General features: G+C 42.3%; 1 protein-coding gene across 3 annotated transcripts in view; it reads left to right on the forward strand.

Moving 5' to 3' along the window:
* Nucleotides 1–24,019, forward strand: part of RALGPS2 (Ral GEF with PH domain and SH3 binding motif 2) — a 677,704-nt gene extending 653,685 nt beyond the window's left edge. For all 3 annotated transcript variants that reach the window (XM_030206437.1, XM_030206439.1, XM_030206438.1), the window contains one exon: nt 19,204–24,019. In XM_030206437.1, the coding sequence (XP_030062297.1) occupies nt 19,204–19,233 (30 nt within the window). In that variant the 3' untranslated portion in view covers nt 19,234–24,019. The remainder of the gene's footprint in view (nt 1–19,203) is intronic.
* Nucleotides 24,020–25,319: the final 1,300 nt, after the last annotated feature.

Consider the following 25,319-nt stretch of genomic DNA (forward strand, 5'->3'; position numbering starts at 1 on the left):
CCACCCACCCTCCCCTCCCGCTCCCATCCGTCTTTTTTTAATTACCTCCGTCGAAGGGCCGCCATTTAAAGCCCTGCTGCGTGCTGGCCGGCCGTCTCCAGGCTTCCCCTGCTTGCGTCGGATGATGTTCGTGCTTACTCCCGCCTTCGCGAAAAAAGGAAATGACGTCAGAATGAAGGCAGGACTAAGGCACGAACATCATCCGACGCAAGCAGGGGAAGCCTGGAGACGGACGGCCAGCACGCAGCAGGGCTTTAAATGGCGGCCCTTCGACGGAGGTAATTAAAAAAAGACGGAGGGGAGCGGGAGGGGAGGGTGGGAGCGAAGGACATCTTTGGACATGCTTCGGAGCGGCAGGGGAGGTAAGCATGGCCTGTGATGGCGCCCTCCTGCCATGCTTACCTCCCGCAATGGAGCTGGCTTGCCCCCAACAACAACCGGCTCGCAAGAGCTGTCAAAATTTAACAAGCGGCTCGTGTGAGCCGGCTCCAGCACACCACTGTCTATGTGAGAGATGACTATAGCCAGAAGAAGGGACCAAAGGAGTGAGGCGGGGAACGAGAAGGACTGAATGAACTCTGAACTGCAAAGAAGGAGGATCGGAGAATAGAATCAATCTGGGGTTTAAAGGTGAGATGGGAGTTGAAGATGACACCTAGGATTTTAACAGAGTTTTTGAATAAAAGAGGGGGAGACATTAGGTTGGGAGGGGGGAGGAAGTGTGCTACCTGAGCATGGGAAGAAGATGGATTCATACTTGGATGTATTAAGATTGAGGAGATTGTTTGCAAGCCACATGGAGATCTGTGTTAACAGTCATTTAGTCGTAGAATCTTTCTCCTTGTAAATTCTGTTCACAAATGTCAAGAGGAAAGATTAAGGGTCATGAAAAGCAGCACAGACATATTTTTTGGCACAGAGAAGTCTGGTCCATTAGGCATTGGCAGCATTGGTCCCACTGGCTCCCAGAGCAGCATTGGACACTGGAAACACAACAATATCAAGGAGGTTGCCGCCTGCTTCAGCATTGCGTGTTGGTAGTGACCACTGAGTCAGGGTAGCCTCTGATCCCACCCCGAGGATGAAGAAGGATTTGACTTCATCCTCATGGAGGCCAAGAAGCATCAACATTGATCCTTCTTGAGGCATGGCTTGTTGAGGGTTGTTTGATTTTTGTCTCAGTGTGTCCTTCGAGGGCGGGGACACACTGAGAGGGAAGCGATGCGAGAGGAGACGAACCTGCCTGCATGCCTGCCTCAGTGAGCATGGTTGTCTTCACTGCCGGTTCGCCGCAACTTGGATGAGAGGGGAGGGCAGGGGAGAGAGGCGACATGCTGGACATGGAGGGCAGGGGAGGGGAGAGAGAATTGCTGGACATGGAGGGGAGGGCAGGGGAGAGAGGAGAATCACTGGACATGGAGGGGAGGGCAGGGGGAGAGGAGACATGCTGGACATGGAGAGGAGGGCAGGGAAGAGAGAATTGCTGGACATGGACAGGGGAGAGAGGAGATATGCTGGACATGGAGGGGAGAGGAGGGCAGGGAAGAGAGAATTGCTGAACATGGACAGGGGAGAGAGGAGACATGCTGGACATGGAGGAGAGAGGAGGGCAGGGAATAGAGAATTGCTGGACATGGACAGGGGAAGGCAGGGGAGAGAGGAGAAACACTGGGCATGGATGAGAGGGGAGGGCAGGGAAGAGAGAATTGCGGGATATGGACAGGGAAGGGCAGGGGAGAGAGGAGAAACGCTGGGCATGGATGAGAGGGGAGGGCAGGGAAGAGAGAATTGCGGGATATGGACAGGGAAGGGCAGGGGAGAGAGGAGAAACGCTGGGCATGGATGAGAGGGGAGGGCAGAGAAGAGAGAATTGCAGAATATGGACAGGGAAGGGCAGGGGAGAGAGGAGAAACGCTGGGCATTGATGAGAGGGGAGGGCAGAGAAGAAAGAATTGCAGGATATGGACAGGGAAGGGCAGGGGAGAGAGGAGAGGGCAGGGGAGAGAGGAGGCATGCTGGACATGGAGGGGAGGGGAGAGGAGGGCAGGGAAGAGAGAATTGCTGGACATGGAGGGGAGAGGAGAATCGCTGGGCATGGATGAGAGGGGATGGCAGAGAAGAGAGAATTGCAGAATATGGACAGGGAAGGGCAGGGGAGAGAGGAGAAACGCTGGGCATTGATGAGAGGGGAGGGCAGAGAAGAAAGAATTGCAGGATATGGACAGGGAAGAGCAGGGGAGAGAGGAGAATCATTGGGCATGGATGAGAGGAGAGGGCAGGGGAGAGAGGAGGCATGCTGGACATGGAGGGGAGAGGAGGGCAGGGAAGAGAGAATTGCTGGACATGGAGGGGAGAGGAGAATCGCTGGGCATGGATGAGAGGGGATGGCAGGGAAGAGAGAATTACTGGACATGGACAGGGGAGGGCAGGGGAGAGAGAGGAGAATCGCTGGACATGGATGAGAGGGCAGGGGAGAGGAGAATCACTGGACATGGATGGGAGGGGAGAGGAGAGGAAAATTGCTGGACATGGAGGGGAGGACAGGGGAGAGGAGAATCACTGGACATGGATGGCAGGGGAGGACGGGGCAGAGGAGAATCGCTGCACATGGATGAGAGGGGAGGGCAGGGGAGAGAAGAGACATGCTGGACATGGATGTGAGGGTAGGTCAGTGAAGAGAGAATCGCTAGACATGGATGGAAGGGATGGGCAGGGGAGAGAGGAGAATCATTGGACATGGATGAGAGGGGAGGTAAGGGGAGAGAGGAGAATCGCTGGACATAGGAGGGGAGGGCAAGGGAGAGAAGAGACATGCTGGACATGGATGGAGGGGAGGGAAGACAGGAAGGAGATGCACATGGAGGGGAGGGCAGGGGAGAAGAGAAATGCTGGAAATGGATGGAGAGGAGAGCAAGAGATAGAGGAGAATTGCTGGACATGGATGGATGGAGGAGATGGTGGGGAGAGAGGAGAAATGCTGGTCTTGGATGGAGGAGGGGGAGGGAGAATTATTGCTTTATATGGATACAGGGGAGGGAAGAGAGAGGAAAAATGTTGGACATGGATGGAGAGAAGGAGAAAGGAGAAGTGCTGGACATGGATGGAGGGGAGGAAAGAAAAAAGAGGAAGATGCACATGGATGGAGATGAGGGAAAGGGAAGAGAGGAAAAAAACTGCACATGGATGGAGAAAATAGGCAAAAGCTGGATCCACGTTATACCTCCGTCAATTCCACAGAGGAGGACCCAGCTTTTACTTATGGATGCAGGGCAAGAAATGAAGAAGAAAGGAAGAAAGTAAAGAAATAAATGGAAAGGAAGCCCTGGAAACGGAGTTAAGAGAACAGATAGAGAGCAGCAGAATCAGAGACTGGGACCAATAGGGATAGAAAAACAAAGTCACCAGACAACAAAGGTAGAAAAAATCATTTTATTTTCATTTTAGAGTTTGGAATATGTCCAATTTGAGAATTTACATCTGCTGTCTTATTTTGCACTGGGTATACTGGAGCTGTAACAGCTTACAGAAATTATTTATAATGAAAAGAAATCACGTTATTTTTTTCTCCTATACTTGTATAATATTTTCAAGGATGTCTGTTTATATGCGACATGGCTGGTATAAGGGGTGTGACTAATGTGGGTGTGGCTATAAAGGGGTGGAGCCATATGTGGTGACCCCCCCCCCCCCCCCCCCCCGCCCATAATGAGTATCGGCACCTTTTTTTCTACAAAAATAAAGCACTGCATTTATCCATTAAAAAAATATAATGTTTCACCACATTTTCTTTATCAAATACCTTACTGGGCTCCAAAGGGGCATACCTCTATCAAAGGTCCTCTCCTTGGCAGCCATCGTCATTACTGGGGTGCCCTTTACTGCCTGCTTGATCTTTCTCTCAGGTGCCATCTCCCAATAAGTTTGAAGGTTAAATTTCAATTTGCTTTGTGTTGTTGGCTGACCAAAAGCCCACCTCCTCTACTGTAATCTTTTATTAATGAGTCAGACTCAATCTTCTTTCTGAAGAGATTCTGTCCACAGCACACTTGTGAGCTTTCCTGCGGATGGTATCTTGGATCTGAAGCTGAAAGCTATGTGAGACTCTGAGGCATATTTGCAAAGCACTTAGCCTTCCAAAGTTCCATAGGTTTCTATGGAACTAAACCTATGGAACTTTGGAAGGCTAAGTGCTTTGCAAATATGCCTCTCTGAGCACCAATTCCAGTCACACATAAAATCATAAGAATTATTATTATTATTTATTTATTACATTTGTACCCCGCGCTTTCCCACACAATGCAGGCTCAATGCGGCTTACATAGTAATTTGAAATACAAAGTTAAGAATAGAATTTTCAATTAGAATTGCCATACTGTGTCAGACAAAAGGGCCATCAAGCCCAGTATCCTGTTTCCAGTAGTGGCCAATCTGGATCACAAATAGTTTCCAAGCAACTTGCCCCAGGAATAAACAACAGCTTTCCCCAGGTCTATCTTAGTGATGGTTTATGGTCTTTTCCTCCGGGAGATTATCCAAGCCTTTTTCGAACCTAGCTATGCTAACTGCTATTTAAACCATCATCCAACAATGAATTTCAAACCTTGCTATCAGTTGAGAAAAAAGTAAATTTTCCTTTTTTTTAATGTACTACTTTATAACCTGATGGTGTTTTTCCCTTGTCTTTGTACTTTTTGAAAAAGTAAACAATCAATGCACGCATACTCATTCCACTTCACTCAGGATTTTATAGATCTCTATCATATCTTCCGTTAGCCACCTCTTCTTCAAACTTTCCTCACTCAGATGAGAGAGGAGTTCTATCTCCTTTATAATTTTGGTTGCCATTTTCTCTATTTTCTAATTCCACTATATCTTTTTTGAGATGTTGTGACCAGAATTGAACACAATAGTCAAAATGTAGTTGCACCATGGAACATTGTAGACTTGTTTTATTTTATTCCCTGTTCCTTTCCTTATGAGTTTTAACCTTTTTTTTTTCTGGCCACTACCACACACTGATCAGAAGACTTCAATGTACTGTCTATGATGATGCCTAGATCCTTTTCCTTTCTAGTTATTTTATCTTTTGTTTGTTTACTTTTCATTACATGCCTTTATAGGTAACCCAAGGCATGATACATTGGAATAAATCATATACAAGCATTCTAAAACAGAATTCAAAAAGACATGGAATAAACACAGAAGGTGTTTATATAGCAAGAGGAGGGAATGAAAGCAAAATTTAAATGACTGTCACACTTCAAAAAAGGCATACAACCCTAAACAAAGGCAGAGAGAGGTATAACCTGCATGGAGCACCAGGAAAAACACTAGCCACTTTACTGGGCAGACTAGATGGACCATACTGGTCTATAGCTGTCATCATTTGCAGTGTTACTATGTAGAATAATAAACAACAAAAACCCCTCCCTCTCACCTTCTTATCTCAATAGACCAGTACAGATCTATGGGTTATGCAGTGGCGTACGAAGGACAGGGTGGTGGGAGTGGGTCCACGTTGCAAGGGGGTGCAGGAAGCGGCCACGTGGCTGTTAGTTCCGCTGGTTCCCTGCTCCCTTCAGGACAGGGAGCCGACAGCCGCATAGCTGCTCCCTGCACCCCCAGAAGGTGATGCGCTGGGGGGGGGGGGGGGGGAGCCGCCTGGAAGTGATGCGCCGGGGCGGGGGTGGAGGTGATGTGCTGGGGAGTGATGTGCCAGGGGAACGGTGCACAGCAGCAATCCACCCCGGGTGGCTACTGACTTAGGAACACCACTGGGGTTATGTTCCCTTAGAAGCAGACACGAAGATTCCAATCATGACATAGTGTACGAGGTGATGCAACCGGGAATATTCCAGTATTTCTCTCACTCCAGCAGATAGTGCAGGTAGAGTGGTGCAACGGTTTCTCTTTGTTCTTTTCTCAGCTTTTGAGCCAAACTCCCCAAGCCTCAGTCTACAACCCTTGGCTCTGTAGTTGAAGTGTTCCTGGGGGACTTCCTCCCAGGATCAGAGCCACAGCCAAACCACTGGTTGAGATAGAAGAAAGCTATTAGTTCCTCCCCAACGGCCTGAAGCCTTGACCTACGGGCCTTCAATCCATGTGTTGAGCTACATTGAGGTCTGTGGGGCCAAGCAGCAAAAGTAAGTCTCCTCTTCCCCTACCCTCATCCCTTCGTCTCTGCCTCATGGTCCTGAAAAAAAAAAACATTGGGGCTGATGCAGTTTCATCCCTGTCAGGGATTACAGTTGAAAAAAGACAGGAATGGGGGAGGAGGGTAGCAGAATGTTAGGCTGAAATACTGTAGTCTTGCATAGCTTTGCTCAGGCAGGTGGCAGATGTGTTGTATTAAGGCCCTGGAAGCTGATTCTGCCTTTTGGGGGACTGGAGGAGGGCTGCATTTCTGGAGTTTCTGTTACCCCAGCTGGTTGGCTCTGTGGAGCCTGTGGATGCCAGTGCACAAGCACAACAGCTAGTTCTTTTTGCACCTTATGCAACAGGAATAGCATTGCATTAAATGGGGAAGATGCAGGGAGTGGCCAGGACTCTCCCCAAGGGCAGGAGCACACATTTAAGGAGCCTACATTCCTACCATGGCTAAATTTAAGTTTTGTGAGCATGACAGTGGTTTTGTTTCGAGACTCAATTTTATTTATTTATTGCATTTGTATCCCACATTATCCCACCTATTTGCAGGCTCAATGTGGCTTACATAGTTTTGTTATGACATTGTCATTCCAGAATATCAGATACAGTTAGTAATGTGTAGAGATTAAGTAGGGAAGAAAGAGGAAGTGATTAGGCGGGTGATAGTAGAAGTGGATTTTCATAACTGGTTGGGAAAGTGAATTAGTGAAGCTGTTGGTTATCGTTGCAGGCTTTGTTGAAGAAGTATGTCTTCAGAGATTTGCGAAAGTTATTTGTTTCGACAATTGATTTTGTACATATATGGTCTGAGGTGAGTAGGTTTCTCCCTTGGGGGGGGGGGGGGAGCTCCTCTTCTGATGAACTTTGGCCCACAGGGAGTCTCAGGAGGCCTATTGTCCTCATTATAAGTACAGTTTTCAGCTGCTCTTGCCTGTCTTAGCCCAAAGGGGTTGTGTCCTGGGAGCCGCCAGGGGCAACCTCTAGTCTTCAGACAAAGCAGGCACGGTCCCCAGAGGACGCAGGGTTTCCCCATCCTTTTTCAAGGAGGATGTTTGGGGAACAGATTAGTTTTCCCAATATGGTTCCCCTCTGGAGTTTGAAGATATTTCTCCTGACGAGGACTCTGCATCCCCGATAGCACGCTTGTTAGTGTTTTCCTCTCTCATTGACGAAGTGTTGACAGTCCTTGCAATCCCCTCAGTGGTGGTGGAGTTCGCCTCAGAGGGGGACTCTATTTTGGAGGACCTGAAGAGGTGGGGAGGATTTGCCTAGTGATGGAAGCCATCCCCGTTCCAGTAAGAAGTTCCTTTAGTGCCTCATTGGGTTTACAGAAAAGCAGCCTTTTCACAGGGCAAGATGGCTGGGTTGTTAAGTCTACTTTCCCTTTGTTAATCCTGCTGGAGAGGCCAAGGGCCCAAATTGAGATTTATCCTCTCCATAGTAGAACTGGTAGGAAGCAGGCTTCACCTGTTTCACCAACTTTTCACCCTTGTTATCTGTGATCAGTGGGTTCTGAAGATGGTTCAGCTGGGCATTGTGCTTGTTCATAGAGCCCATTTTAGATGCCTTTCTGGGGTCCCCCTCTGGGGCAAAGCCCAAGCAACGTTTGTGGTAATTACATTGCCTGCTTGCTCTGGGAGCTGTTGAGTTGGTGTTTTCCAGGAGTGTGGACTAGGTGGCCCCTTAATTTTGTCGTCACTAGGAAAGAGAGGACTTTTCAGCCAATTCTGCATCTCAAGGGGTCAATGCTTCCTTGTGGGTCCTGTATTTCCAGATGAAAACTCTGATTGATGATGTTGGAATTATGTCCTAGGAAATTTCTGGCCTCTCAGTTTTTCAGGAGCATACTTCCATATTGCCGTTTGGAACTCTCACGACTGCTTCTTGTGGTTTTGTGTCCTGTGGGAGCACTTAAATATATAAGCATTGCCGTTCATCAGTTTAGCTATCGATGTCCATTCTGATTACTAATCATAAACCATCACTAGAAGTCCCAACCCAAATGTAAACTGTAATGGTATACCATCATTATAAGTCTCAACCAAACTGTAAATTGTAAGCCAATACTATAACTGTTAACCAGAATGTAATTTGTAAGCCACTTTGAACCGAAACTTGTTTCTGGATAAGAGTGGGATATAAGAATGCATAAATAAATACTGGGACAGACCAAAGGTCCATCCAGCTTGGTATCCTGCTTTCAACGGTGGCCAATCCAGGTCAAGAATTCCCAGCAAGGGCCCAAAAGGGTAAAAGATTATAGGAGCTGGCTCTGTGGGTGCGTGAGCACCCCCAGTATGGAGAAAATTCCATGTATGTGTCCAGGGAGGGGTTATTTCCCATTGGGCTTAGCACCCCCAATAATTTTGAAAAGTTGGCTCCTAAGAACAGATATTATGTTGCTTATCCCAGGAATAAGTAGTAGATTTTCCCTAGTCCATCTTAATGGTTTATGGACTTTTCTTTTAAGAACTTGTCCAAACCTTTTTTTAAACCCTGCTAAGCTAACTTCTTTTACCAGATTCTCTGGCAACAAATTCCAGAGCTTAATTATACATTGAGTGAAGAAATATATTTGAGGTGGAACCCTCTGGTTTGGTCTGGCAACAGCCCCTGAGACTTTTACCAAGGTCATGGCTGCTGTATTACTTTACAAGGAAAGTATCTGGATGGGCTCCTATCTTGAAGATTGGCTGATTTGGGTCAGTTTGGAGCAGGAGGTCTGGAGGGCGACAGCTTGGATGACCTCGTTCCTGCAGAGCTTTGGCTGGGAGATCATCTTTACCAAGAGTCACTTAGAACCACTTCAGATCCTTGAGTATCCTGTTGGTGTCCGTCTTCCTTCCTTATACTCAAGCAATAATAGGCCAGGGTGTAGTTTAAATTTTCCTGTGTATTATATAAGATTTCAAATGGAGAATGGTCGGCATACCTCTTGGTATTTTACTGCTCCTGGTGGATATAGAAGGTTACATAACAACCATTTTCATTACAATCCTCTAAGAGAGTGAAAAGATTTAATGTCTTTGAAAAACTATTGGCTTTCCACACTCAAAGTTTGGAAAACTGTATTGACAGATATGGATATGACAACAGATCATTTGCATTTTATGATACAACTTAAAACTGTTAAAAATGTGTTTAATTTTAATGAGCACTAATGATTTTTATGCTACTTTATGTTTATGTAATTTCTAAGACCTATATCTTGATTTCTTGATTTTGTAAACCGCTTAGAACTTGTGGTTTTAGTGTTATAGAAGTGTGATGTAATATAATAATTCGCATCTCCAACGTTCTGAAGCTGACTCCGTGGCAGTGAAGCCGTGTAGTGTTCATAGGGTTCGTAATCACCCCATCCTCGAGGGAACTCTGTATAGTTGCCAGGGAAATAAACGCGACATCAGAAGGAGAAAGGACCAACCACAGGCCTCGCCCTCGCTCTCAGTGCCCTGCCCTCAGAGGGAAGGGAAGGCTGCATATAATATTCACCCACCAGAAGTTAGTTCCCTCCCTCTGAGTTCCAGGGTTGTTGTCCGTCCCCTCTCCCTCCCTCCCAATTCCAGGGTCCCTCCCTCCATCCCTCCCTCCCTTCCAGTTCCAGGCCCCCTCCCTCCGAATTTTAAAAGTCATCCTGACTTACCTCGCTTGGTAAAAAGCTCAGCTCTGGTTCCGCCCTTGCGGAAACAGGAAATGAGGACAGGACCAGAGCTGAGAGACAGAGAAGGGAAAACTGAAGTAAGTGCCGAGCCTGCACACTTTTTACCGCTGCTGCCGGCCGCCGTAACCCCGACGAGGTAAGTCAGGATGTCTTTTAAAATTCAGAGGGAGGGGGCCTGGAACTGAAAGGGAGGTAGGGACGATGACCCTGGAACTGGGAAAAAGGGAGGGGGACCCTGGAACTGGGAGGGAGGGGGGAACCCTGGAATTGGGAGGGAGGGGGGACGCTGGAACTTCCCTTAAAAACATTAATGGCAGAAGGTGATTACCTTGCTAGCGCCCGTTTCATTTCAGTGAGAAACGGGCTTTTTTTTAACTAGTAATTATAATAATTCCCAACTCCAGAACATCTGTGCAGCTGCTTTGTTCCATGATAACAGCCACAGAGGTTGTTCTGTGGGCAAAGGCTCAAATGTGGTCTCTGCAGCATGCACTGCTCTCCCTATGGCTCTGCGGTCTCACCAGCAATCTTGAGTCAGTTAGTGGTGGTGAATCCCACGCCACCTCTTGAAGGGTGTTCACCTGCCAAATTTAATTATGGTGACCACAAATGTGAATCTCAGAGGCTGGGAAGCCCAGTGTTTGGATGGGATAGCTCAGGGGCACAGGTTAGCCCAGAAGTTCAAATGGTCCATAAACCACCTGAAGGTTAGAGCTGGTCTTGCTTTACTTCATCCCTCTGATTCAAGATTGATGTGTGTGTGTGTGTGTGTGTGTGTGTGTGTGTGTGTGTGTGTGTGTGTGTGTGTGTGTGTGTGGTCGTAGTCCAACAGCACCATGACTGTGGTGTATGTCAACCAACCAGGAGTGCAACGGTCTCCTTGAAGTTGTACAGCTGTGTATTCTCAGTGGACCTTGAAGTGGGGATAATGTCCAGTCAGATTCCCTCATCTGCCAGATGCTGGATCTGTGAAATGGGAGCTCAGTCTGGCGGCCTTCAGCCTGTTGGTGGTGGGGGAGGGGGGCTGGGGAGTCTGTGTTCAACCTGGCATTGACTTGCCAGAATTTCAAATGTATTTAGTTCTTCAGCTGGAGGAGAGAGTACAGGCCAGCAGGGCTGGATGCTTTGGTGCATCCATGGGCCAATTGATATGCGAGATTGCAAGTCACCCATTTCTGGTCATTTTGATTTCACCAAATTGGCCTCACCACCCTTGTTATGCAGATCTGAGTTGGCTCTTCATCAATCCTCAGCTTTCCTTACCAAGAAGACAGGGGCTTATTTTTCAAGGGTTAGTTCTCGCGGAAGATCCATATCCCTTATGGCTTAGCCCTTGAAAGCCAGCACCTGAGAATGAAGCAGTTTTTTATCCTGTAGTCATTGCCACACTGCTTAATGTGTGGAAATCCTCTACATCTCTGGACTTCAGTCAAGGTCTGGAGGGTGTTTTGAGTCCTGGTGTTCTGACCAAGGGGTGACTCCCTGGTAGGCAGATATTCCACTCATCTTGTCATTTTTATAGGGTTGTCTGGATGAAGGCCTGGCACTTAATTAATTCATTTGTCCAGGTGGTAGGACTCACCTACTTCAGAGGCAAAGTTGGTAAAGGCAAAGCTGGATGTTATGCATTTTTTGTGGATAGTTATGTTGATTCAATTCCCACTCAAGCAATGGTGACCAATGGGATCTCAATTTGATGTTGTCATCCTTACTGAGCCCTCTTTGAACCCTTTCTGCAGGCCTCCGTAAAAGATCGCACTCTTAAAGTGATTTTCCTTGTGGCTGTCTGTTCGGCTAGAAGGATTTTGGAGCTACAGGTACTCTCTTGCTGGGACCTTTATTTAGGGTGGGGGACTCCTGTTAGCTTTTTTTGAATAGTAGAATATCGCAGGGATCTATACTGAGACCAGTGATTTAAATATATTTATAAATGATCTTAAGTACGTAAGTATTGCCATACTGGGACAGACCAAAGGTCCATCAAGCCAAGCATCCTGTTTCCAACAGTGGCCAATCCAGGTAACAAATACCTGACATGATCCCAAAAAAGTATAAAACATTTTATGCTGCTTATCCCAGAAATAAGCAGTGAATTTTCCCCAAGTCCATTTTAATAATGGTCTACTTTTCCTTTAGGAAGCCGTCCAAACCTTTTTTAAACCCTGCTAAGCTAACTGCCTTTACTGTATTCTCTAGCAACGAATTCCAGAGTTTAATTACACATTGAGTGAAGAAACATTTTCTCTGATTCGTTTTAAATGTACTACTTTGTAGCTTCGTTGTATGCCCCCAGTCCTAGTATTTTTGGAAAGAGTAAACTGACGCTTCACGTGTACCCGTTCCACCAGGGCCGGTCTTAGGCAGGGGCGACGGGGCGGTCGCATAGGGCCCCATGCTCCTAGAGGCCCCGCATCTCTGGCACATCTGTCCTCCTATTTCGGAACACCTCCCTGCTCTGTACCTTAATGTGCATCCACAGCTCAGTAGAGAGCATCAGGCAGCGGCAGCGATTTTCATATCCCGTCAGCTGCCGAGCCCAGAGCCTCCTCGCTGTTGCATCTCTCCCTGTTTTGATGTCTCTTCCTGCTTCCACAAGGGCAGGATGCAGCAACGAGGAGGCTCTGGGCTCGGCAGCTGACGGAATATGAAAATCGCTGCCTGTCTGCCACTCTCTACTGAAATGTGGTGAATGCACATCAAGGCACGGGGTGAGGTGGGGTTCCAAGAGCTCTAAACCTCCTTTTAAACTCTGATAAATGATGGGCTGCCCAGTTACCACCGGGTTACCAAGGGAGCCCTTGATGTGTGTTAAAGTGATGTAATCGAGGACAGTATCCATCTTGGCCCAATGAGAGTTTCATTTTTTTTTGAGGGGGGACTATAAAAAGCCCTGTGCCTTGTGTGCTAGAAGTATTTCCATGAGAGTAATTGCCTAAATGGTTTAAATCTGAAGGAACCCTTTGGAATTCCAGGTTGCCATGAATTAACAGGGAGCTGCCTCTTACCATGTCTGGATAGGCCTTTTATTGTTATTTATATTCTGCTTTTACCAAAGCAGAGTGCATAAAAACATTCACAACAGATGTCAATGCGTAGACAAATGTTAAAAGTATAAATAAAACATTTTTTTCTATTTCACCCTTTATTTCTGGAACTCTCTCCCATGTCGTTCATGAGAAGAATTATTATAAGTTCAAAGCAGGACTGAAAACTCACCTTTTTACTCAAGCGTTTTCCAGCTAGGTGAAATTGTGGCAGCTTGGATTGGCAACAAAAGAGCTCTGTTTCTTGCTTTTCTTTTCTCTATCCTATTAATGATTTGTAGCTCTTTTCATTGTTCTTATTATTAGTAATATAAACTGCTTTGATTGTTTTAATTTTGAATGGTAGTATAGCAAGTCCCAAATAAACAAACAATCACATAAAAACATATGATACGCTTACCGTTTAACAATTCTCATCTGTTGGATTATTCTTCATTATAGCTTTTCAAAAATAAAAATGCTTTCAATTGCTTCCTAACAGTACTAGTGTCGGTCAGCAATCTGAGTTGAATAGGAATTTGTTTTCATTCTTTTGCGGTAGCAAAAGAGAAGGCACAACATCTGGTTTTCTCATAATGTGTTACTCTGAGTGATGGAATCAACAGGAATCTTGTGCCCTTATTGGCTTATATATTTTCAAAACAGTGGACAGATTGAAAGAAATATTGGAGTTTAAAGCCCTGTGAATCAATGATAAAAATTTTAAAAGTTATCTGTTACTCTTTTGGAAGCCAATATAATTCCTTCAACACTGGGCTTATTTGTTGACAATAGGGTGTCCCGTCCAAAGCTGGGCCATAGCATTTGAACAATTTGAAGTGGTCTTATACTTGATTGCGGAAGTCCTAAAAATTAGGAATTACAATAGTCTTATTTAGATAAAATGATACTTTGAATGACTGATCGAAAATCTTCCGCAGGAATCATAGGCTTCAATTTACTTGAAACCTTTCATTTAAAGAAGGCAGCTTTCACCAATGCACAAATTTGTGGTTTAAAATTCAATTCTACATCAATAATAACTCCCAAACTCCTAATTTGATCTATAACTCCAATTTAATCTGATCTGGTACAGTCATTAGTAGGAAACCACGAATTACCATCACTTCTGTCTTCCCAATTTTAATTGCCAATTTATTCTAACATAGCCATATCAAAATACTGTTCATTTGAGAACGCAGCAAAAATTTGATCAAATGAAAAAAGAACTAGATATCTGCATACTTCCTATGTCCTGTCTTCCAAAAAAGACTGAGACCTACTAATACCAAATCAGCTTTTGTTACCCACTATATCCCCTAATAAGGGTTCAGTGCAGTTTACAGAATAAGAGCATCGACATCGTTTAAATTAAAATATTCCAGAGTGTCCATACAAAAGTATAACAGATATTACCCAACCAATATTCCAAGTAATAATACTGCAAAAATAAAAATGTAAGCTCTCCTAAACAAAAAAAGTTTTTAGCTTTTTGTGAAATAATAAATAATTCACTACTTACGTTCACTGTTATAGAATAAGGCCTTCTATGCCTAAATTACGTGCCAAGATTACGTCATGTTTTTGTTGGTATAAATGGAGGCGCATAGATTTAGGCACTAGGGTGTCAACTAAGCGTATTCTATATACCGCGCCTGAATCTATGCTCTGCTTATAGAATACGCTTAGGCAGAAATGCTTTCCACTCAGACTTTTTAGGTGCCATATACAGAATCCCCTTCACTACACTCATTTACAGGAGCCAGTGCAGTTTAACAATATAAGAAGAAATACTGTTGAACTTACTTAATCTAAAAATTAGCCCAGTTGAAGTATTTTGGATTAACTGCAATTTCCTCAAAAGTTTGGAAGACAAACCGAGGTAGAGGACATTGCAATAATCAAGATATGATAGTATAAGTATCTGAACTAATACAGTAAAAGCACATTGATCTAAATACGATCAAATTAATCACAATTGTTTTAACTTAGATAGTTTAAGTCAGTGCTGAATCCAAAACAATGCCCAAAACCCTGGGTTTGTCCTCCACTGGTAAAATTTTGTCATCAACTTAATAGAAGAAGGCAAACCAGTACCTAAATTCCTAACCCAAAGAACTTTTGTTTTACTAGAATTGAGTTTCAGCATATTATCCAGAGCCAAATTCTGGATCCTTGATATGCAAGATGAAGCATTACTTTGAAACGTCGGATAAATCATCAGACCTGGGTATTAACATTAGAATGGCATCTGCATAAAACAGCAGTAATTCACCAGGTTGCAAATTAAGATTTCCCAGGGTGGACATAAAGAAGTTAAAACGGTAATCACAATGGTGTTTCTTTGAACACAATGACTACAATTACCTAAGAACTCCTAAAAACCACTTTTAAAAATTTGGCCAGCAAATCTAAATGCTAGCAAATAATTCAGTAGAATCTTTTGATCTACAGAAAATTATTGAAGACTGTACTGTTCAAAAGGGCTTAATCTCCAGGCTCAACATAATTCAAATTAACTTCTAGTCTAACAAAGATTCAAAGACAATAATTATCTTTTTATCTTTACATATTGTTGTTTCAAATGTTGTGTACTTACTTTTAAATTGTATAATTGTACTTCATGCACTATAGCCTTTTCTACAGATATGTGTAAGCCAGATTGAGCCATCAATTGGTGGGAAAATGTGGGATATAAATGTATTAAATAGTGTCAAATACTGTAGAAATGTCTAGAGATACCAAAAAAATTATTGCAGTGAACAATACCTTAACAAATACCATTAACAGTGGAAATCAAGTGAGATTCAGTGCTATGTCCAAAGCGAAAGCCATATTGGTATGGGTCAAGAATATTCGCTTTATCTAAAAATTAACATTGTTGACTTAACACAATCTTCTCAATAAACTTAGCTATGATAGCTAAAGCTGACACTGGATGATACTTTAAAAGAACTTTTGAATCTATAGTGTTCTTTAGTAAAGATTGAACAGTAGCCCATTTCAGCGCACTAGGTAAATTACCAGATCACAAAGAAAGGAGGAGTCATTATTGGGCTCAAGTGCCAGATTTAAAACTTTACTTATCTAAAAAAGATCAGGAGAACATACATCTCCTTCTCCCTAACCTCTTTACAAGAATCCCAATTCATGACAAACAAAAAGGTAACCTCCTTAATCTCATTAGAGCATTTAATAGATCTCACAAGATCTGCCACTTTCTGCTAAAAACCAGACTAAAATCCTCTGGAGAGAAACAATCAGGACTGTTAACTTGTTTATCTTGGGTCAAAAATCTTAGTGTATCAAACAAGGTCTTTAGTTTATTTATAACGTCCATGATTTTATGTTTATTATAATCATTCTTTGCAGTATAAGAGTTATATTTCTCTAATTTCATATTATATGATCCGGTGGCTACAGAATCCCTATTTTTTTTTCCAATTACATTCTTCCTTTCTAAGGGCTCCTTGTATCAAGCTGCAGCAAAAGGGGGCCTGCGCTGGTATCAGTGTGTATTTTTCACGCATGCCAAGGCCCCCTTTTACTGCAGTGGGTAAAAGGGAAGTCTCTCCTGTAGGAAATGGACGTGCAGCAAGTAAAGCACTTGCTGCGCAGCCGTTTCTGGGGAGAGCTCTTACCACCACCCATTGAGGTGGCGGTAGGGGCTCCCATGCTAACTTGGTGGTAACTGGGCAGCACATGGCACTGCCCGATTACCACCAGGTACACTCCAGCTGGATATGATGGTGTGCTAAAGGGGAGAAGTACCGCCGGGCTGCTGTGGCAGTCTGGCAGTACTTCCTGTTTAGCAAGCGGTAAGCCTGCATTGGGCTTATCGCCGCTTAGTAAAATGGGCCCTAAGTTCTTTACATAAATCAGTATTAAGCCATGGTCTTGGGTCTTGAAGATTTTTTATCAGGACTTTTTTTCATTGTATCTAAAACACATTTTAATGAAGTGTTCCACTGATCTACTGCTGCTTCTGCATCAGTTAAATCAATAGTCTTTAAAAGTGAGATCCACCACCCTGTTAATACAAAAACATCAAAATGATTTATCATTTTTCTGAGATGCTTAGACTCATTACTTATATTTACTAATTCCACTTGAAAAGAAATACAGTGATGATCAGACCATGGTAACAAATCTGCCTTCATATACTGATCCAGTTTCAAAATGTTTGCATCTGGGACAAAAAGCAGATCTAACACATGCCCACCAAGATGAGTAAGTACTCTGACAACCTGATTGTAAAAAGAGTGTAGGTTTCCAAGCCATTTTGGTCTAAGCAGTCAAAGGGGTTAAGAAACATAAAGAGGAGTACAGACAGGGCCGGTGCTAGGGACTGTGGTACACCCCTGCAAACTATCAGTCGGTGCCACCCACTCCCCCCCCCATTCTAGTATCTCCTTTCTCTCTCCTCCCTCACCTATTCTCCCACCCACCCCCTTTTTCCAAGCTCTTTATTTCTTCCACTTCACCTCCTCCCAACCACCTTCGTTCCAGCATCTCCTCTCTTTGAACCCTTACCCCCCCCCCCCCCCACACACACACACACACACACACACACATACACACCTGTCTGACGTCTCCCTCAACTACCCAGTCTAACTTAAAAATGTTTTTTCTAAGCAGAGGGTTTCCGTAGCAGGAGCGATTGAAGCATGCTGCCTTCAGCCTCCTCGGCACTCTCCCTCTGCTGCTGCGGTCCGCCCCACCTCTGATTCAACTTCCTGTTTCAACCTGGACAGTGAGAGGAAACAGAAGCCAGTGGAAACTCAGCTATAACTTCCAACATTGCAACTGTCCTCTCTTAAAATTTTATAAAAACCAGGGGGGAAGTTCCCTTTGTTGTAGTTGGTTTCAGAAGCCAGAAGGCAATTTTTGGGTGGGCCAACAGCTGAAATGGTGACACTCCATCCCCCCACCCCTGTTCCTCCACCACTGCCAAACTTTAAAAAAAGGAATACCTCGACTGGTGGGGATCCCATGCCCCACCAGCTGAAGACATCCTGAGCCTGAACCCCCCAAGCCCTGTTCTCAGCCACTAATGGAACAGTATGCACAGGCGGCTGGCATCGGCAGCAGGGAGCATGGCCACCGACTGCTCAGTGGTTTTGTTGACCAAGGATGTCGTCAGCTGCAGTGGTTTGGGGATCCTGGCCAGCTAAACCAGTTGGTGGGCCTGACGAGTGCCCAAGCCCAGCTACACCCCTGGTTGGTAGACCAATTCCTGTATCTCTCCCCCCCCCCCCCCCCCTCTTTCTCTCTCGTCCCCATCAGGCTCCAGATGGTTGTTATTTATAACTTGAACCCTCCCCACTATTCTCCATGCAGAGGTGTTCTATTGGGGTTTTCCAGTTATAACCGAAAGTTAGAAGCCCTAAATGTAAACAACCAGTAGATTACTATCTTATCCCAAGGTTATTTTTGTAATGGTGTTAGGGCTAAATTTCTTAGGAAGTAACATGGTAAGACTAGTTGTTTAAATAATATTTTTGCAAAGGTTGGCCTGATAATGTTGTTTGATTTCATACTGCAGTCATTTTACCCATTGTCTAAAATCAAATTTGAAACATTTTGAATATTATCAATTTTTTTGTTTGGGGGAGGAAGTGTCTTACTGATTCCTGTGCATTTTCTACAGAATTAGCGTAACTTGATAATAGCTTCCATAGAAACAAAGATTGAAAAGAAAATGTGTAGCTCTGTTGATAAAAATAGCAATGAAGAGGCGAAAATGAGTGGATGAATGAATGAGTATGTTTTGAGCACTAACACGAGCACACTATATCCGCAAGGGAAGTGATTACATTATACTATTTTACTGTGCATTTTTGTCTTTGGACAGATTTGTTTGGGATGTTTATGTATTTTAGAGTGTAGGATTGAGCCAGCAGTGGTTAGAAAGGCTGGCTGATGTGTTTTGAACAATTTGAATATATTGAAAATGTGATGTTTATATTGTACTTTCCTATACGCGATGAAGATCTTACCGTTGGTCTAGATGTATGTGCATACATATTAGGATGCGGAACATCAAATGTGCAGTGATGGTTCCATCTGTTGACACGACCACATATTCTTCCTGGGGATATAATGGTCGCACCAGGCATGGACTGAGCACTTTTTAATACACATAAATTTTGTTTGTGTTTATATATATATATATATATATATATATATATATATATACACACATACATACACAAAAAAGAAACTTTTAAATTGCATTAAGAAAAAGTTTTTAAAAATATTGTGTCCAAGTTGTTGTAGGATATAATCTGTTTGACTTGGGGTATTTAGAGTTGTTCTTCCTTTTTTTGGTGATAAAAACAGCATAACAAATACATTTTTTCTCACCCTAAGGCTCCTGCCAACTTGATGACTTTCGAGTAAAAGGCTGATTCAAAACACCTAAGCAAAAGCACCAGTGTTAACAAACAGCTCTCATCATGATGAAAAGATGACCTAACGAGAGTGCCAGTGAAATCAATCAATTCAGTGCCAGAGCAGATGCAGCACCGGCTCAGTCTCATTACTGAACAAATGAAGATGGGGGAAAAAAGCACTAAATGTTCCAGGAGGCAGAATATTGCCATTGATGATGCACTCCTAGTTGTCTTCAGAGCTGAGTTTGGCTCAAACTGCCATGGACCTCACATTTAATACTTACTGAATTAACCTGTGGAAACCACTGCCTTAAGTGTGAAAGGAGAACCATTGTGCAACACCAAATAGTGTGTGTGGGTATACCTTTTGGTGGTGCCATGTGTGTCATAAGTAAATTATAATATGTTTCTTTTTAACTTTCTACTAATATTTGGGAAAACCTTTTTGATTCAGGTACAAAGAACTGTGTTAGTGGTTTACTCAAGAGTCAGGTGGAGGCTACTTTCATTCTGTGGAAATAAGATTGTATTGGGTGAACGAGAGAGAGAATGGAACATTTAGTAGTAGTTTTCTGCTTGCAACTGGCACAGTTTATCAGGAGTTTTGAATAGGGGAACTTTATACACATGTAAGATGTTAAGCACCAGAGTTGTATGAGAAACCTTATCTCCTGCACAAAGCACAGTTTCCAAATATTCACACAACACAAGTCAAGCGATGACATGTTTTTATTTTTCTTTATTGGAATATACAGTATAATGTGTATTAGTTTTAAGTTTGTTGGATTTGATTTTTGATGGTTGGGAGTGTAAGGAAAGACTAATTCTTTAGGACCTGTCCTGCATTGTCAAACTCTGATCCTCAAGAACCTCCCACAAGTCTGATTTTTCAGGATGTCCACAGTGAATATTCAGGACATTTGGATACTTTGGCTCTAGTATACAGTTGTTTACATATTTTGGTTATCCTGAAAGCCAGATATGCTGGTGAACCTTCATAGATCAAAATTTAAAAACTCTGTTCAGTAGACCTCAGCGACTGAGATTCAGAGCTAAGATCATTATTATTGTTACAGAAAAAGATAAAAATATAGCCTTCATCTTAATAGTCTTGTGGTTTTCCCTTTTAGATAAGATATCAAAAACTGATTTCAGAGATCAACTTTATTTTGTAATCTTGAGATTTAAAAAAAAGTATAGCTGCCAAGACCCAGCTGCACCTAACCATTCTATCTTAAAATCCAGTAGAATTATGTCTGCTGCCTTAAATGAATTTAAGGTGTCTGGCTAGCATTGTTTTCATATGTTCAGGTTAGTCTGGTTACCTAACCTTCTTGGTTGGGCATGTATGCCAGTTTAGGAGCGCCACTCACTAGTCATCACTGTTGACAATGTATACTAACCTACCTAATGCTCTTTCTACAGAAAATATAGTAAAAGCCATGATTTTTTAGGAAAATTAAATATAACCTTTCTGGAATGAAAATGTCAGCCACAGGGCATGTCTCTAGTGACTTTCGTAATTAAATTTTAAGTATCAGTTTCTTAGCCCACATTGGGACTGTTTTGACCAAGCAGAAATCATCCTCATAACCTATATGCTATTATTTGTTTTTCCTATATACTTCTTTAACTGCGGTATTAGTATACAAAATGTTCTACATATAGTTGTCTTTTTGTTGATGAGGTGGCATTTTCAGGTGGGGAGATCTGCATTCCTTCGTATTTCTAGTTGCTTTTCCAGGGTCCTGTTAGATTTACCTGAAAGGTTAGTCTGGAGGTTGGAGATCTATCAAAATTTTTCTGCTTGCTTGAGAGTGATTCTCCCTTATCAAATTGACTTCCCAAGAACCATTTGAAGCCCCAGATAGGAAATACCTGCCTGTTCTTTACTGGCTCCTGCTTTTTATATTTGAATAGCTGTGTAAGAATATTGTAGAGGTTAAAAAGTCTGGTTTTCTGAATGCATTATTTCGAGGTGTGTAATTTCTAGTTTTCATATTTGGATGCACTTTTCAGCATTTTAATTTCATGGTTATAAACTGAAAATAAGACAGAGCAGGAAAACATGTAATACTCAATGAACAAATATGTTATGGAAAAAATATGTTGCAAAATGAATGACTTTGCAGCTTCCCATAAAACTGAAGGAGAAAGTAAAAATCCAGCACAATTCTATTTTCAGATATTTTGCAATTCCTATTCTTTTAAACCAGAAAAGGGACAGACTTCAGGAGTATGCACACCACACCCCCTATAGTGAACTAGAAGATAAGTTAATTTCATATATGCTATTGTTTTAACAATGTCTCTCTTCAGCCTGCGAAACTGCCAAAGTTTCATACTTTGCACGAGAATATTTTAGCTTTCTAAGATTGCTTCTCCTCTCAGCCTCCCCATCTGTGGAGATGTAACACTATATAACTGCAACAACTGCATATATATATAAATGTGTCATAAAATGGCCATCCAGGAACATTTCTAGGGGTTAGTCCACATACTGTATGGTTTTAAAGCGGTGATCCATTTTGTGTATGAGGTGAACACAGTATCATTCACCACAATAACATTGTTTCAGTTGATATTGAATCACTGTTCGCTTGGGCTAGTGTTTGCTTCCTGTCATTTCTGACTTGGTTCTGATTTTTTTTCTTTTTTTTTCATTAATTACTTTTTTCTTGTGCTGAATTATTTGTGGATTTTGGTGGATTTTGTTTGACTTTTTTGTAGTCCACTCGTCTCCAAAGTTAAACCCATGTTGGGTATATAAACAACACAACTAGCCAGCAGTATTACTTTATACGCTTAAGTTGAGTAATTTGTATTATTTTGGATTTGTTCTTTTTATGAGTAATGTGTATTATTTTGGATTTCTTTTTAAAGTGTGCATTTTTTCTAAACTACTTGTTTATATGTTTTTCTTATTTTTAAAAGTTATAGATAGCACTGTGGATTTTTATTTTCCTATAGCTGTTGAAGGCTTGCATCCTGATTCCTTGTACAAAGAAATATTAGTGCGAGCCAGCGCTCAGCATCACTTTAAGGAATTCAACAAAGATGATGTGTATAGTTCATTCCACAGCTGTGGAATTTCGAATGAGTCCTCTAGGTTTTGCAGTTATTAATGTACCTCAACCTTTGTAGGGGCCACTATATGCATCCAGCACAAGAGAGCAGCTTGGTCCTGCTCTTAGATCCTTATATGTTTCAGGTTGAGGATAGACCATTTAAAAAGAGAAAAGTTATCAAAATTAACTTTGTGTATGTACGTATAGCTCTAGCAAGAGAAATACATTCATACATACAGAAGTCTTGTAATTAAAATAATTGGCTTAGAGGCAAATGTATTAACGTGCAGTTTATATGCATATTCATGTTTGCAGTATTAAAAGCACTGTTAGACAACCAAACTATGTTTCTCCACAAGCAGCACCTCTAATGCATGTCCATTAGCTATTATGGGTTTATGTGTAGAAGGTTAAGAGTAAAATTTATTTCTATTCCACCTTTAACAAGGCAGAGTACAATAAAATGTCACACAAATTACAAATATAAAATTATAAACAATAAATGGATACAAATAGAAATTCCCAAAACAAAATCTTAAATCACAAGTCACAATTTAAACTGCCTGAAACGTTTCCACTGCAAACTACCCAAATGCCAAAACAGATAGATGACCTTGCCAATGAGGAAATGAGATACAAGATTATGAAAATCAGCTCATTACATATTACCAAAATAAAGTATGTGTGCAAACTGCATCACTGCATCACAAATGATTTATCACAAGAAAATTAATTGTATTTTTGGGATGCATACTTGAGAGTTTTGCCATAAAATCCATAGGTAAAATGTATCCTAATTTAATCACATTGGCTAAATTGCATATCATTTATATTGCCTATTATAGTATGCATTTTTGAGCAATGCTTGCTTAATTTAGTACTTTAGTATCACTACTTAGCATTCTATTAGAATGTGCCACTTTGGAATATTTGTGAGATTCGTTTTAGAGTTGGTCAGTATGAATAGTATAAGTTAAATTTAACTTCATTTTAAATACCACACTAATGCATTTGTATATCTGCTCTAAAAATGTGCTATTAAATGATTTAGATGGGAAAAGGATTAGTAGTAAGAATAAAATTTGTGCGTAGCTACTTACAGTAGTCTTCATAACCTTAAACAGGTGTGTTTGTCTCTGTAATGAAAAAGTACCATGTAACCTGGTCTATAGTCATTGTAGAGACCATGAAGATTAGAATTAGAAAACCATTTGTTTTAAAGTAAATATGATCTGCATATACATATATAGAAAGGGATTATCTGAATAACTGAAATGTAATTTTTTAATCTCTGGGTTGTCAGAAGTCTGCTAACTTCGGGAGATTCAGAAGGGAGTTATGAAAGATTAGCAATAAATGGAAAGAAATAATGCAGCATCAGTCCATTTAGTAGATGTGCTCTGCTTATGCAAAATAACTATAATCCTAAATTTGATTTAACTCCTCCATATTAAGACATTTGGGCATAATTTGCATTATAAGAATATTGCATCAGATATTAATACAAAAAAAAGGGAAAACTCAGAGGGCCGTTTTACTAAAATTGCAAACATTTGCAGTTACCATAGCTTAGCGAGCGGTAAGTAGCGCACTAGCTGGCTAATGCACCCAAATCCACTTTCCACCCATTCCACACCTAAATGAAAGAAAAATGCAGTAACACACAATTTTAATATGTGGAAACAGGCAAACTGCTTAACGCAGAGGCATAGCCAGACAGCTGATTTTGGGTGGATCTGAGTCCAAGGTGGGTAGGCATGGAATTCTTCCCCTCCCTCCCCCCCCAGGCTCAGCTCTCTGCCCCTTCCTGCCTGCCCACCATGCCAAAATATTAAATACCTGAGCTGGCAGGGATCCCCAAACCCCACCAGCTGAAGATTTCCTCCTCCTTGAGCAGCCAGCACTTGCCTCGAGCTGATGCCACCACTGCTGACTGGCAGCACATGCTAAGTGCTTGTGCATGCATGAAAACTGAGCATGTGCAGAGGGGCCAGTGTCAGTATTGGCATCAGCTCGAGGCAAGAGCTGCCAGCTGCCCAAGGAGGAGGAAATGTTCACTGATAGGGTTTAGGGATTCCTGCCAGCCACAGCAAGAGTGCCACAATTCTGAGTGGGCCCAAGTCCAAATTGGGTGGGCCCAGACCCACCCATGGCTATACCACTGCCTTAATGCAGTTGCATGGTAGCTTGTTTCTGCGAGTTAATTACACATTAAGGGCTTAACGCCTTTTAGTAAAAGGGCTCCTGAGTTTTATTTTAAAAATTCACATTGCTGCTGTAGTGAATAATCTGTTTGCTGCAGTGCTGCTTTTTGTACCTTTTGCTTTAAGGTTATAAATACGTACTAGTTTGCCATTCCCATGCCACATCAGACCATGCAGGAGTCTTGAAAATTCTTTGGCATCATCAGACCACATATATGCAGTATATTGCATGTCACGTGGTCTTTTTGTATGTCTCTTCCACCTTGAAAACAAACAAAAGCTCAAACAAAACATTCACCAAAAATGACCTACCTTTTAGTTGGGATATAAGGAAAATATTACTTCAGTGAGTGATAGGCATTTTACTTCATGTCCGTGGCTGAAAGTGGTAATCACTGATTTATGACTGAACTTATAGTATCAGTGGCAGGTGTTTAAAACTAGGACATTAAAATGTATGCAACTTGCTGATTAGATGCCCTAACAGGACCCACTTGAAATCTGTGGTTCAGCATACGTAGCCATTTGATGGAGGTTCATTTATAGCGCTTTTTTCTGAATTTAAAACCCATTTTACACAGGCAAAAGGTTTTTATAAAATTGTGCGACAACATACAGGCATGGAAAGGTCACAGACAGGAAACGTGGGATTACTTTGATACAGTCTGTGCCTAGGTGTTCTCGGGAGCGGAGATTTCATGTGTATGCATATCATGAGAACACACAAAATTTACACCTTTTGTAGAGCAGGTGTTAAACTGTATGTCAGCCTGAAGAAAATATGTATCATTTTAGACGCCTCACAAAGACGACATCCAGTT

Source organism: Microcaecilia unicolor, chromosome 6, assembly GCF_901765095.1.
Source record: "Microcaecilia unicolor chromosome 6, aMicUni1.1, whole genome shotgun sequence".
Lineage (NCBI taxonomy): Eukaryota > Metazoa > Chordata > Amphibia > Gymnophiona > Siphonopidae > Microcaecilia > Microcaecilia unicolor.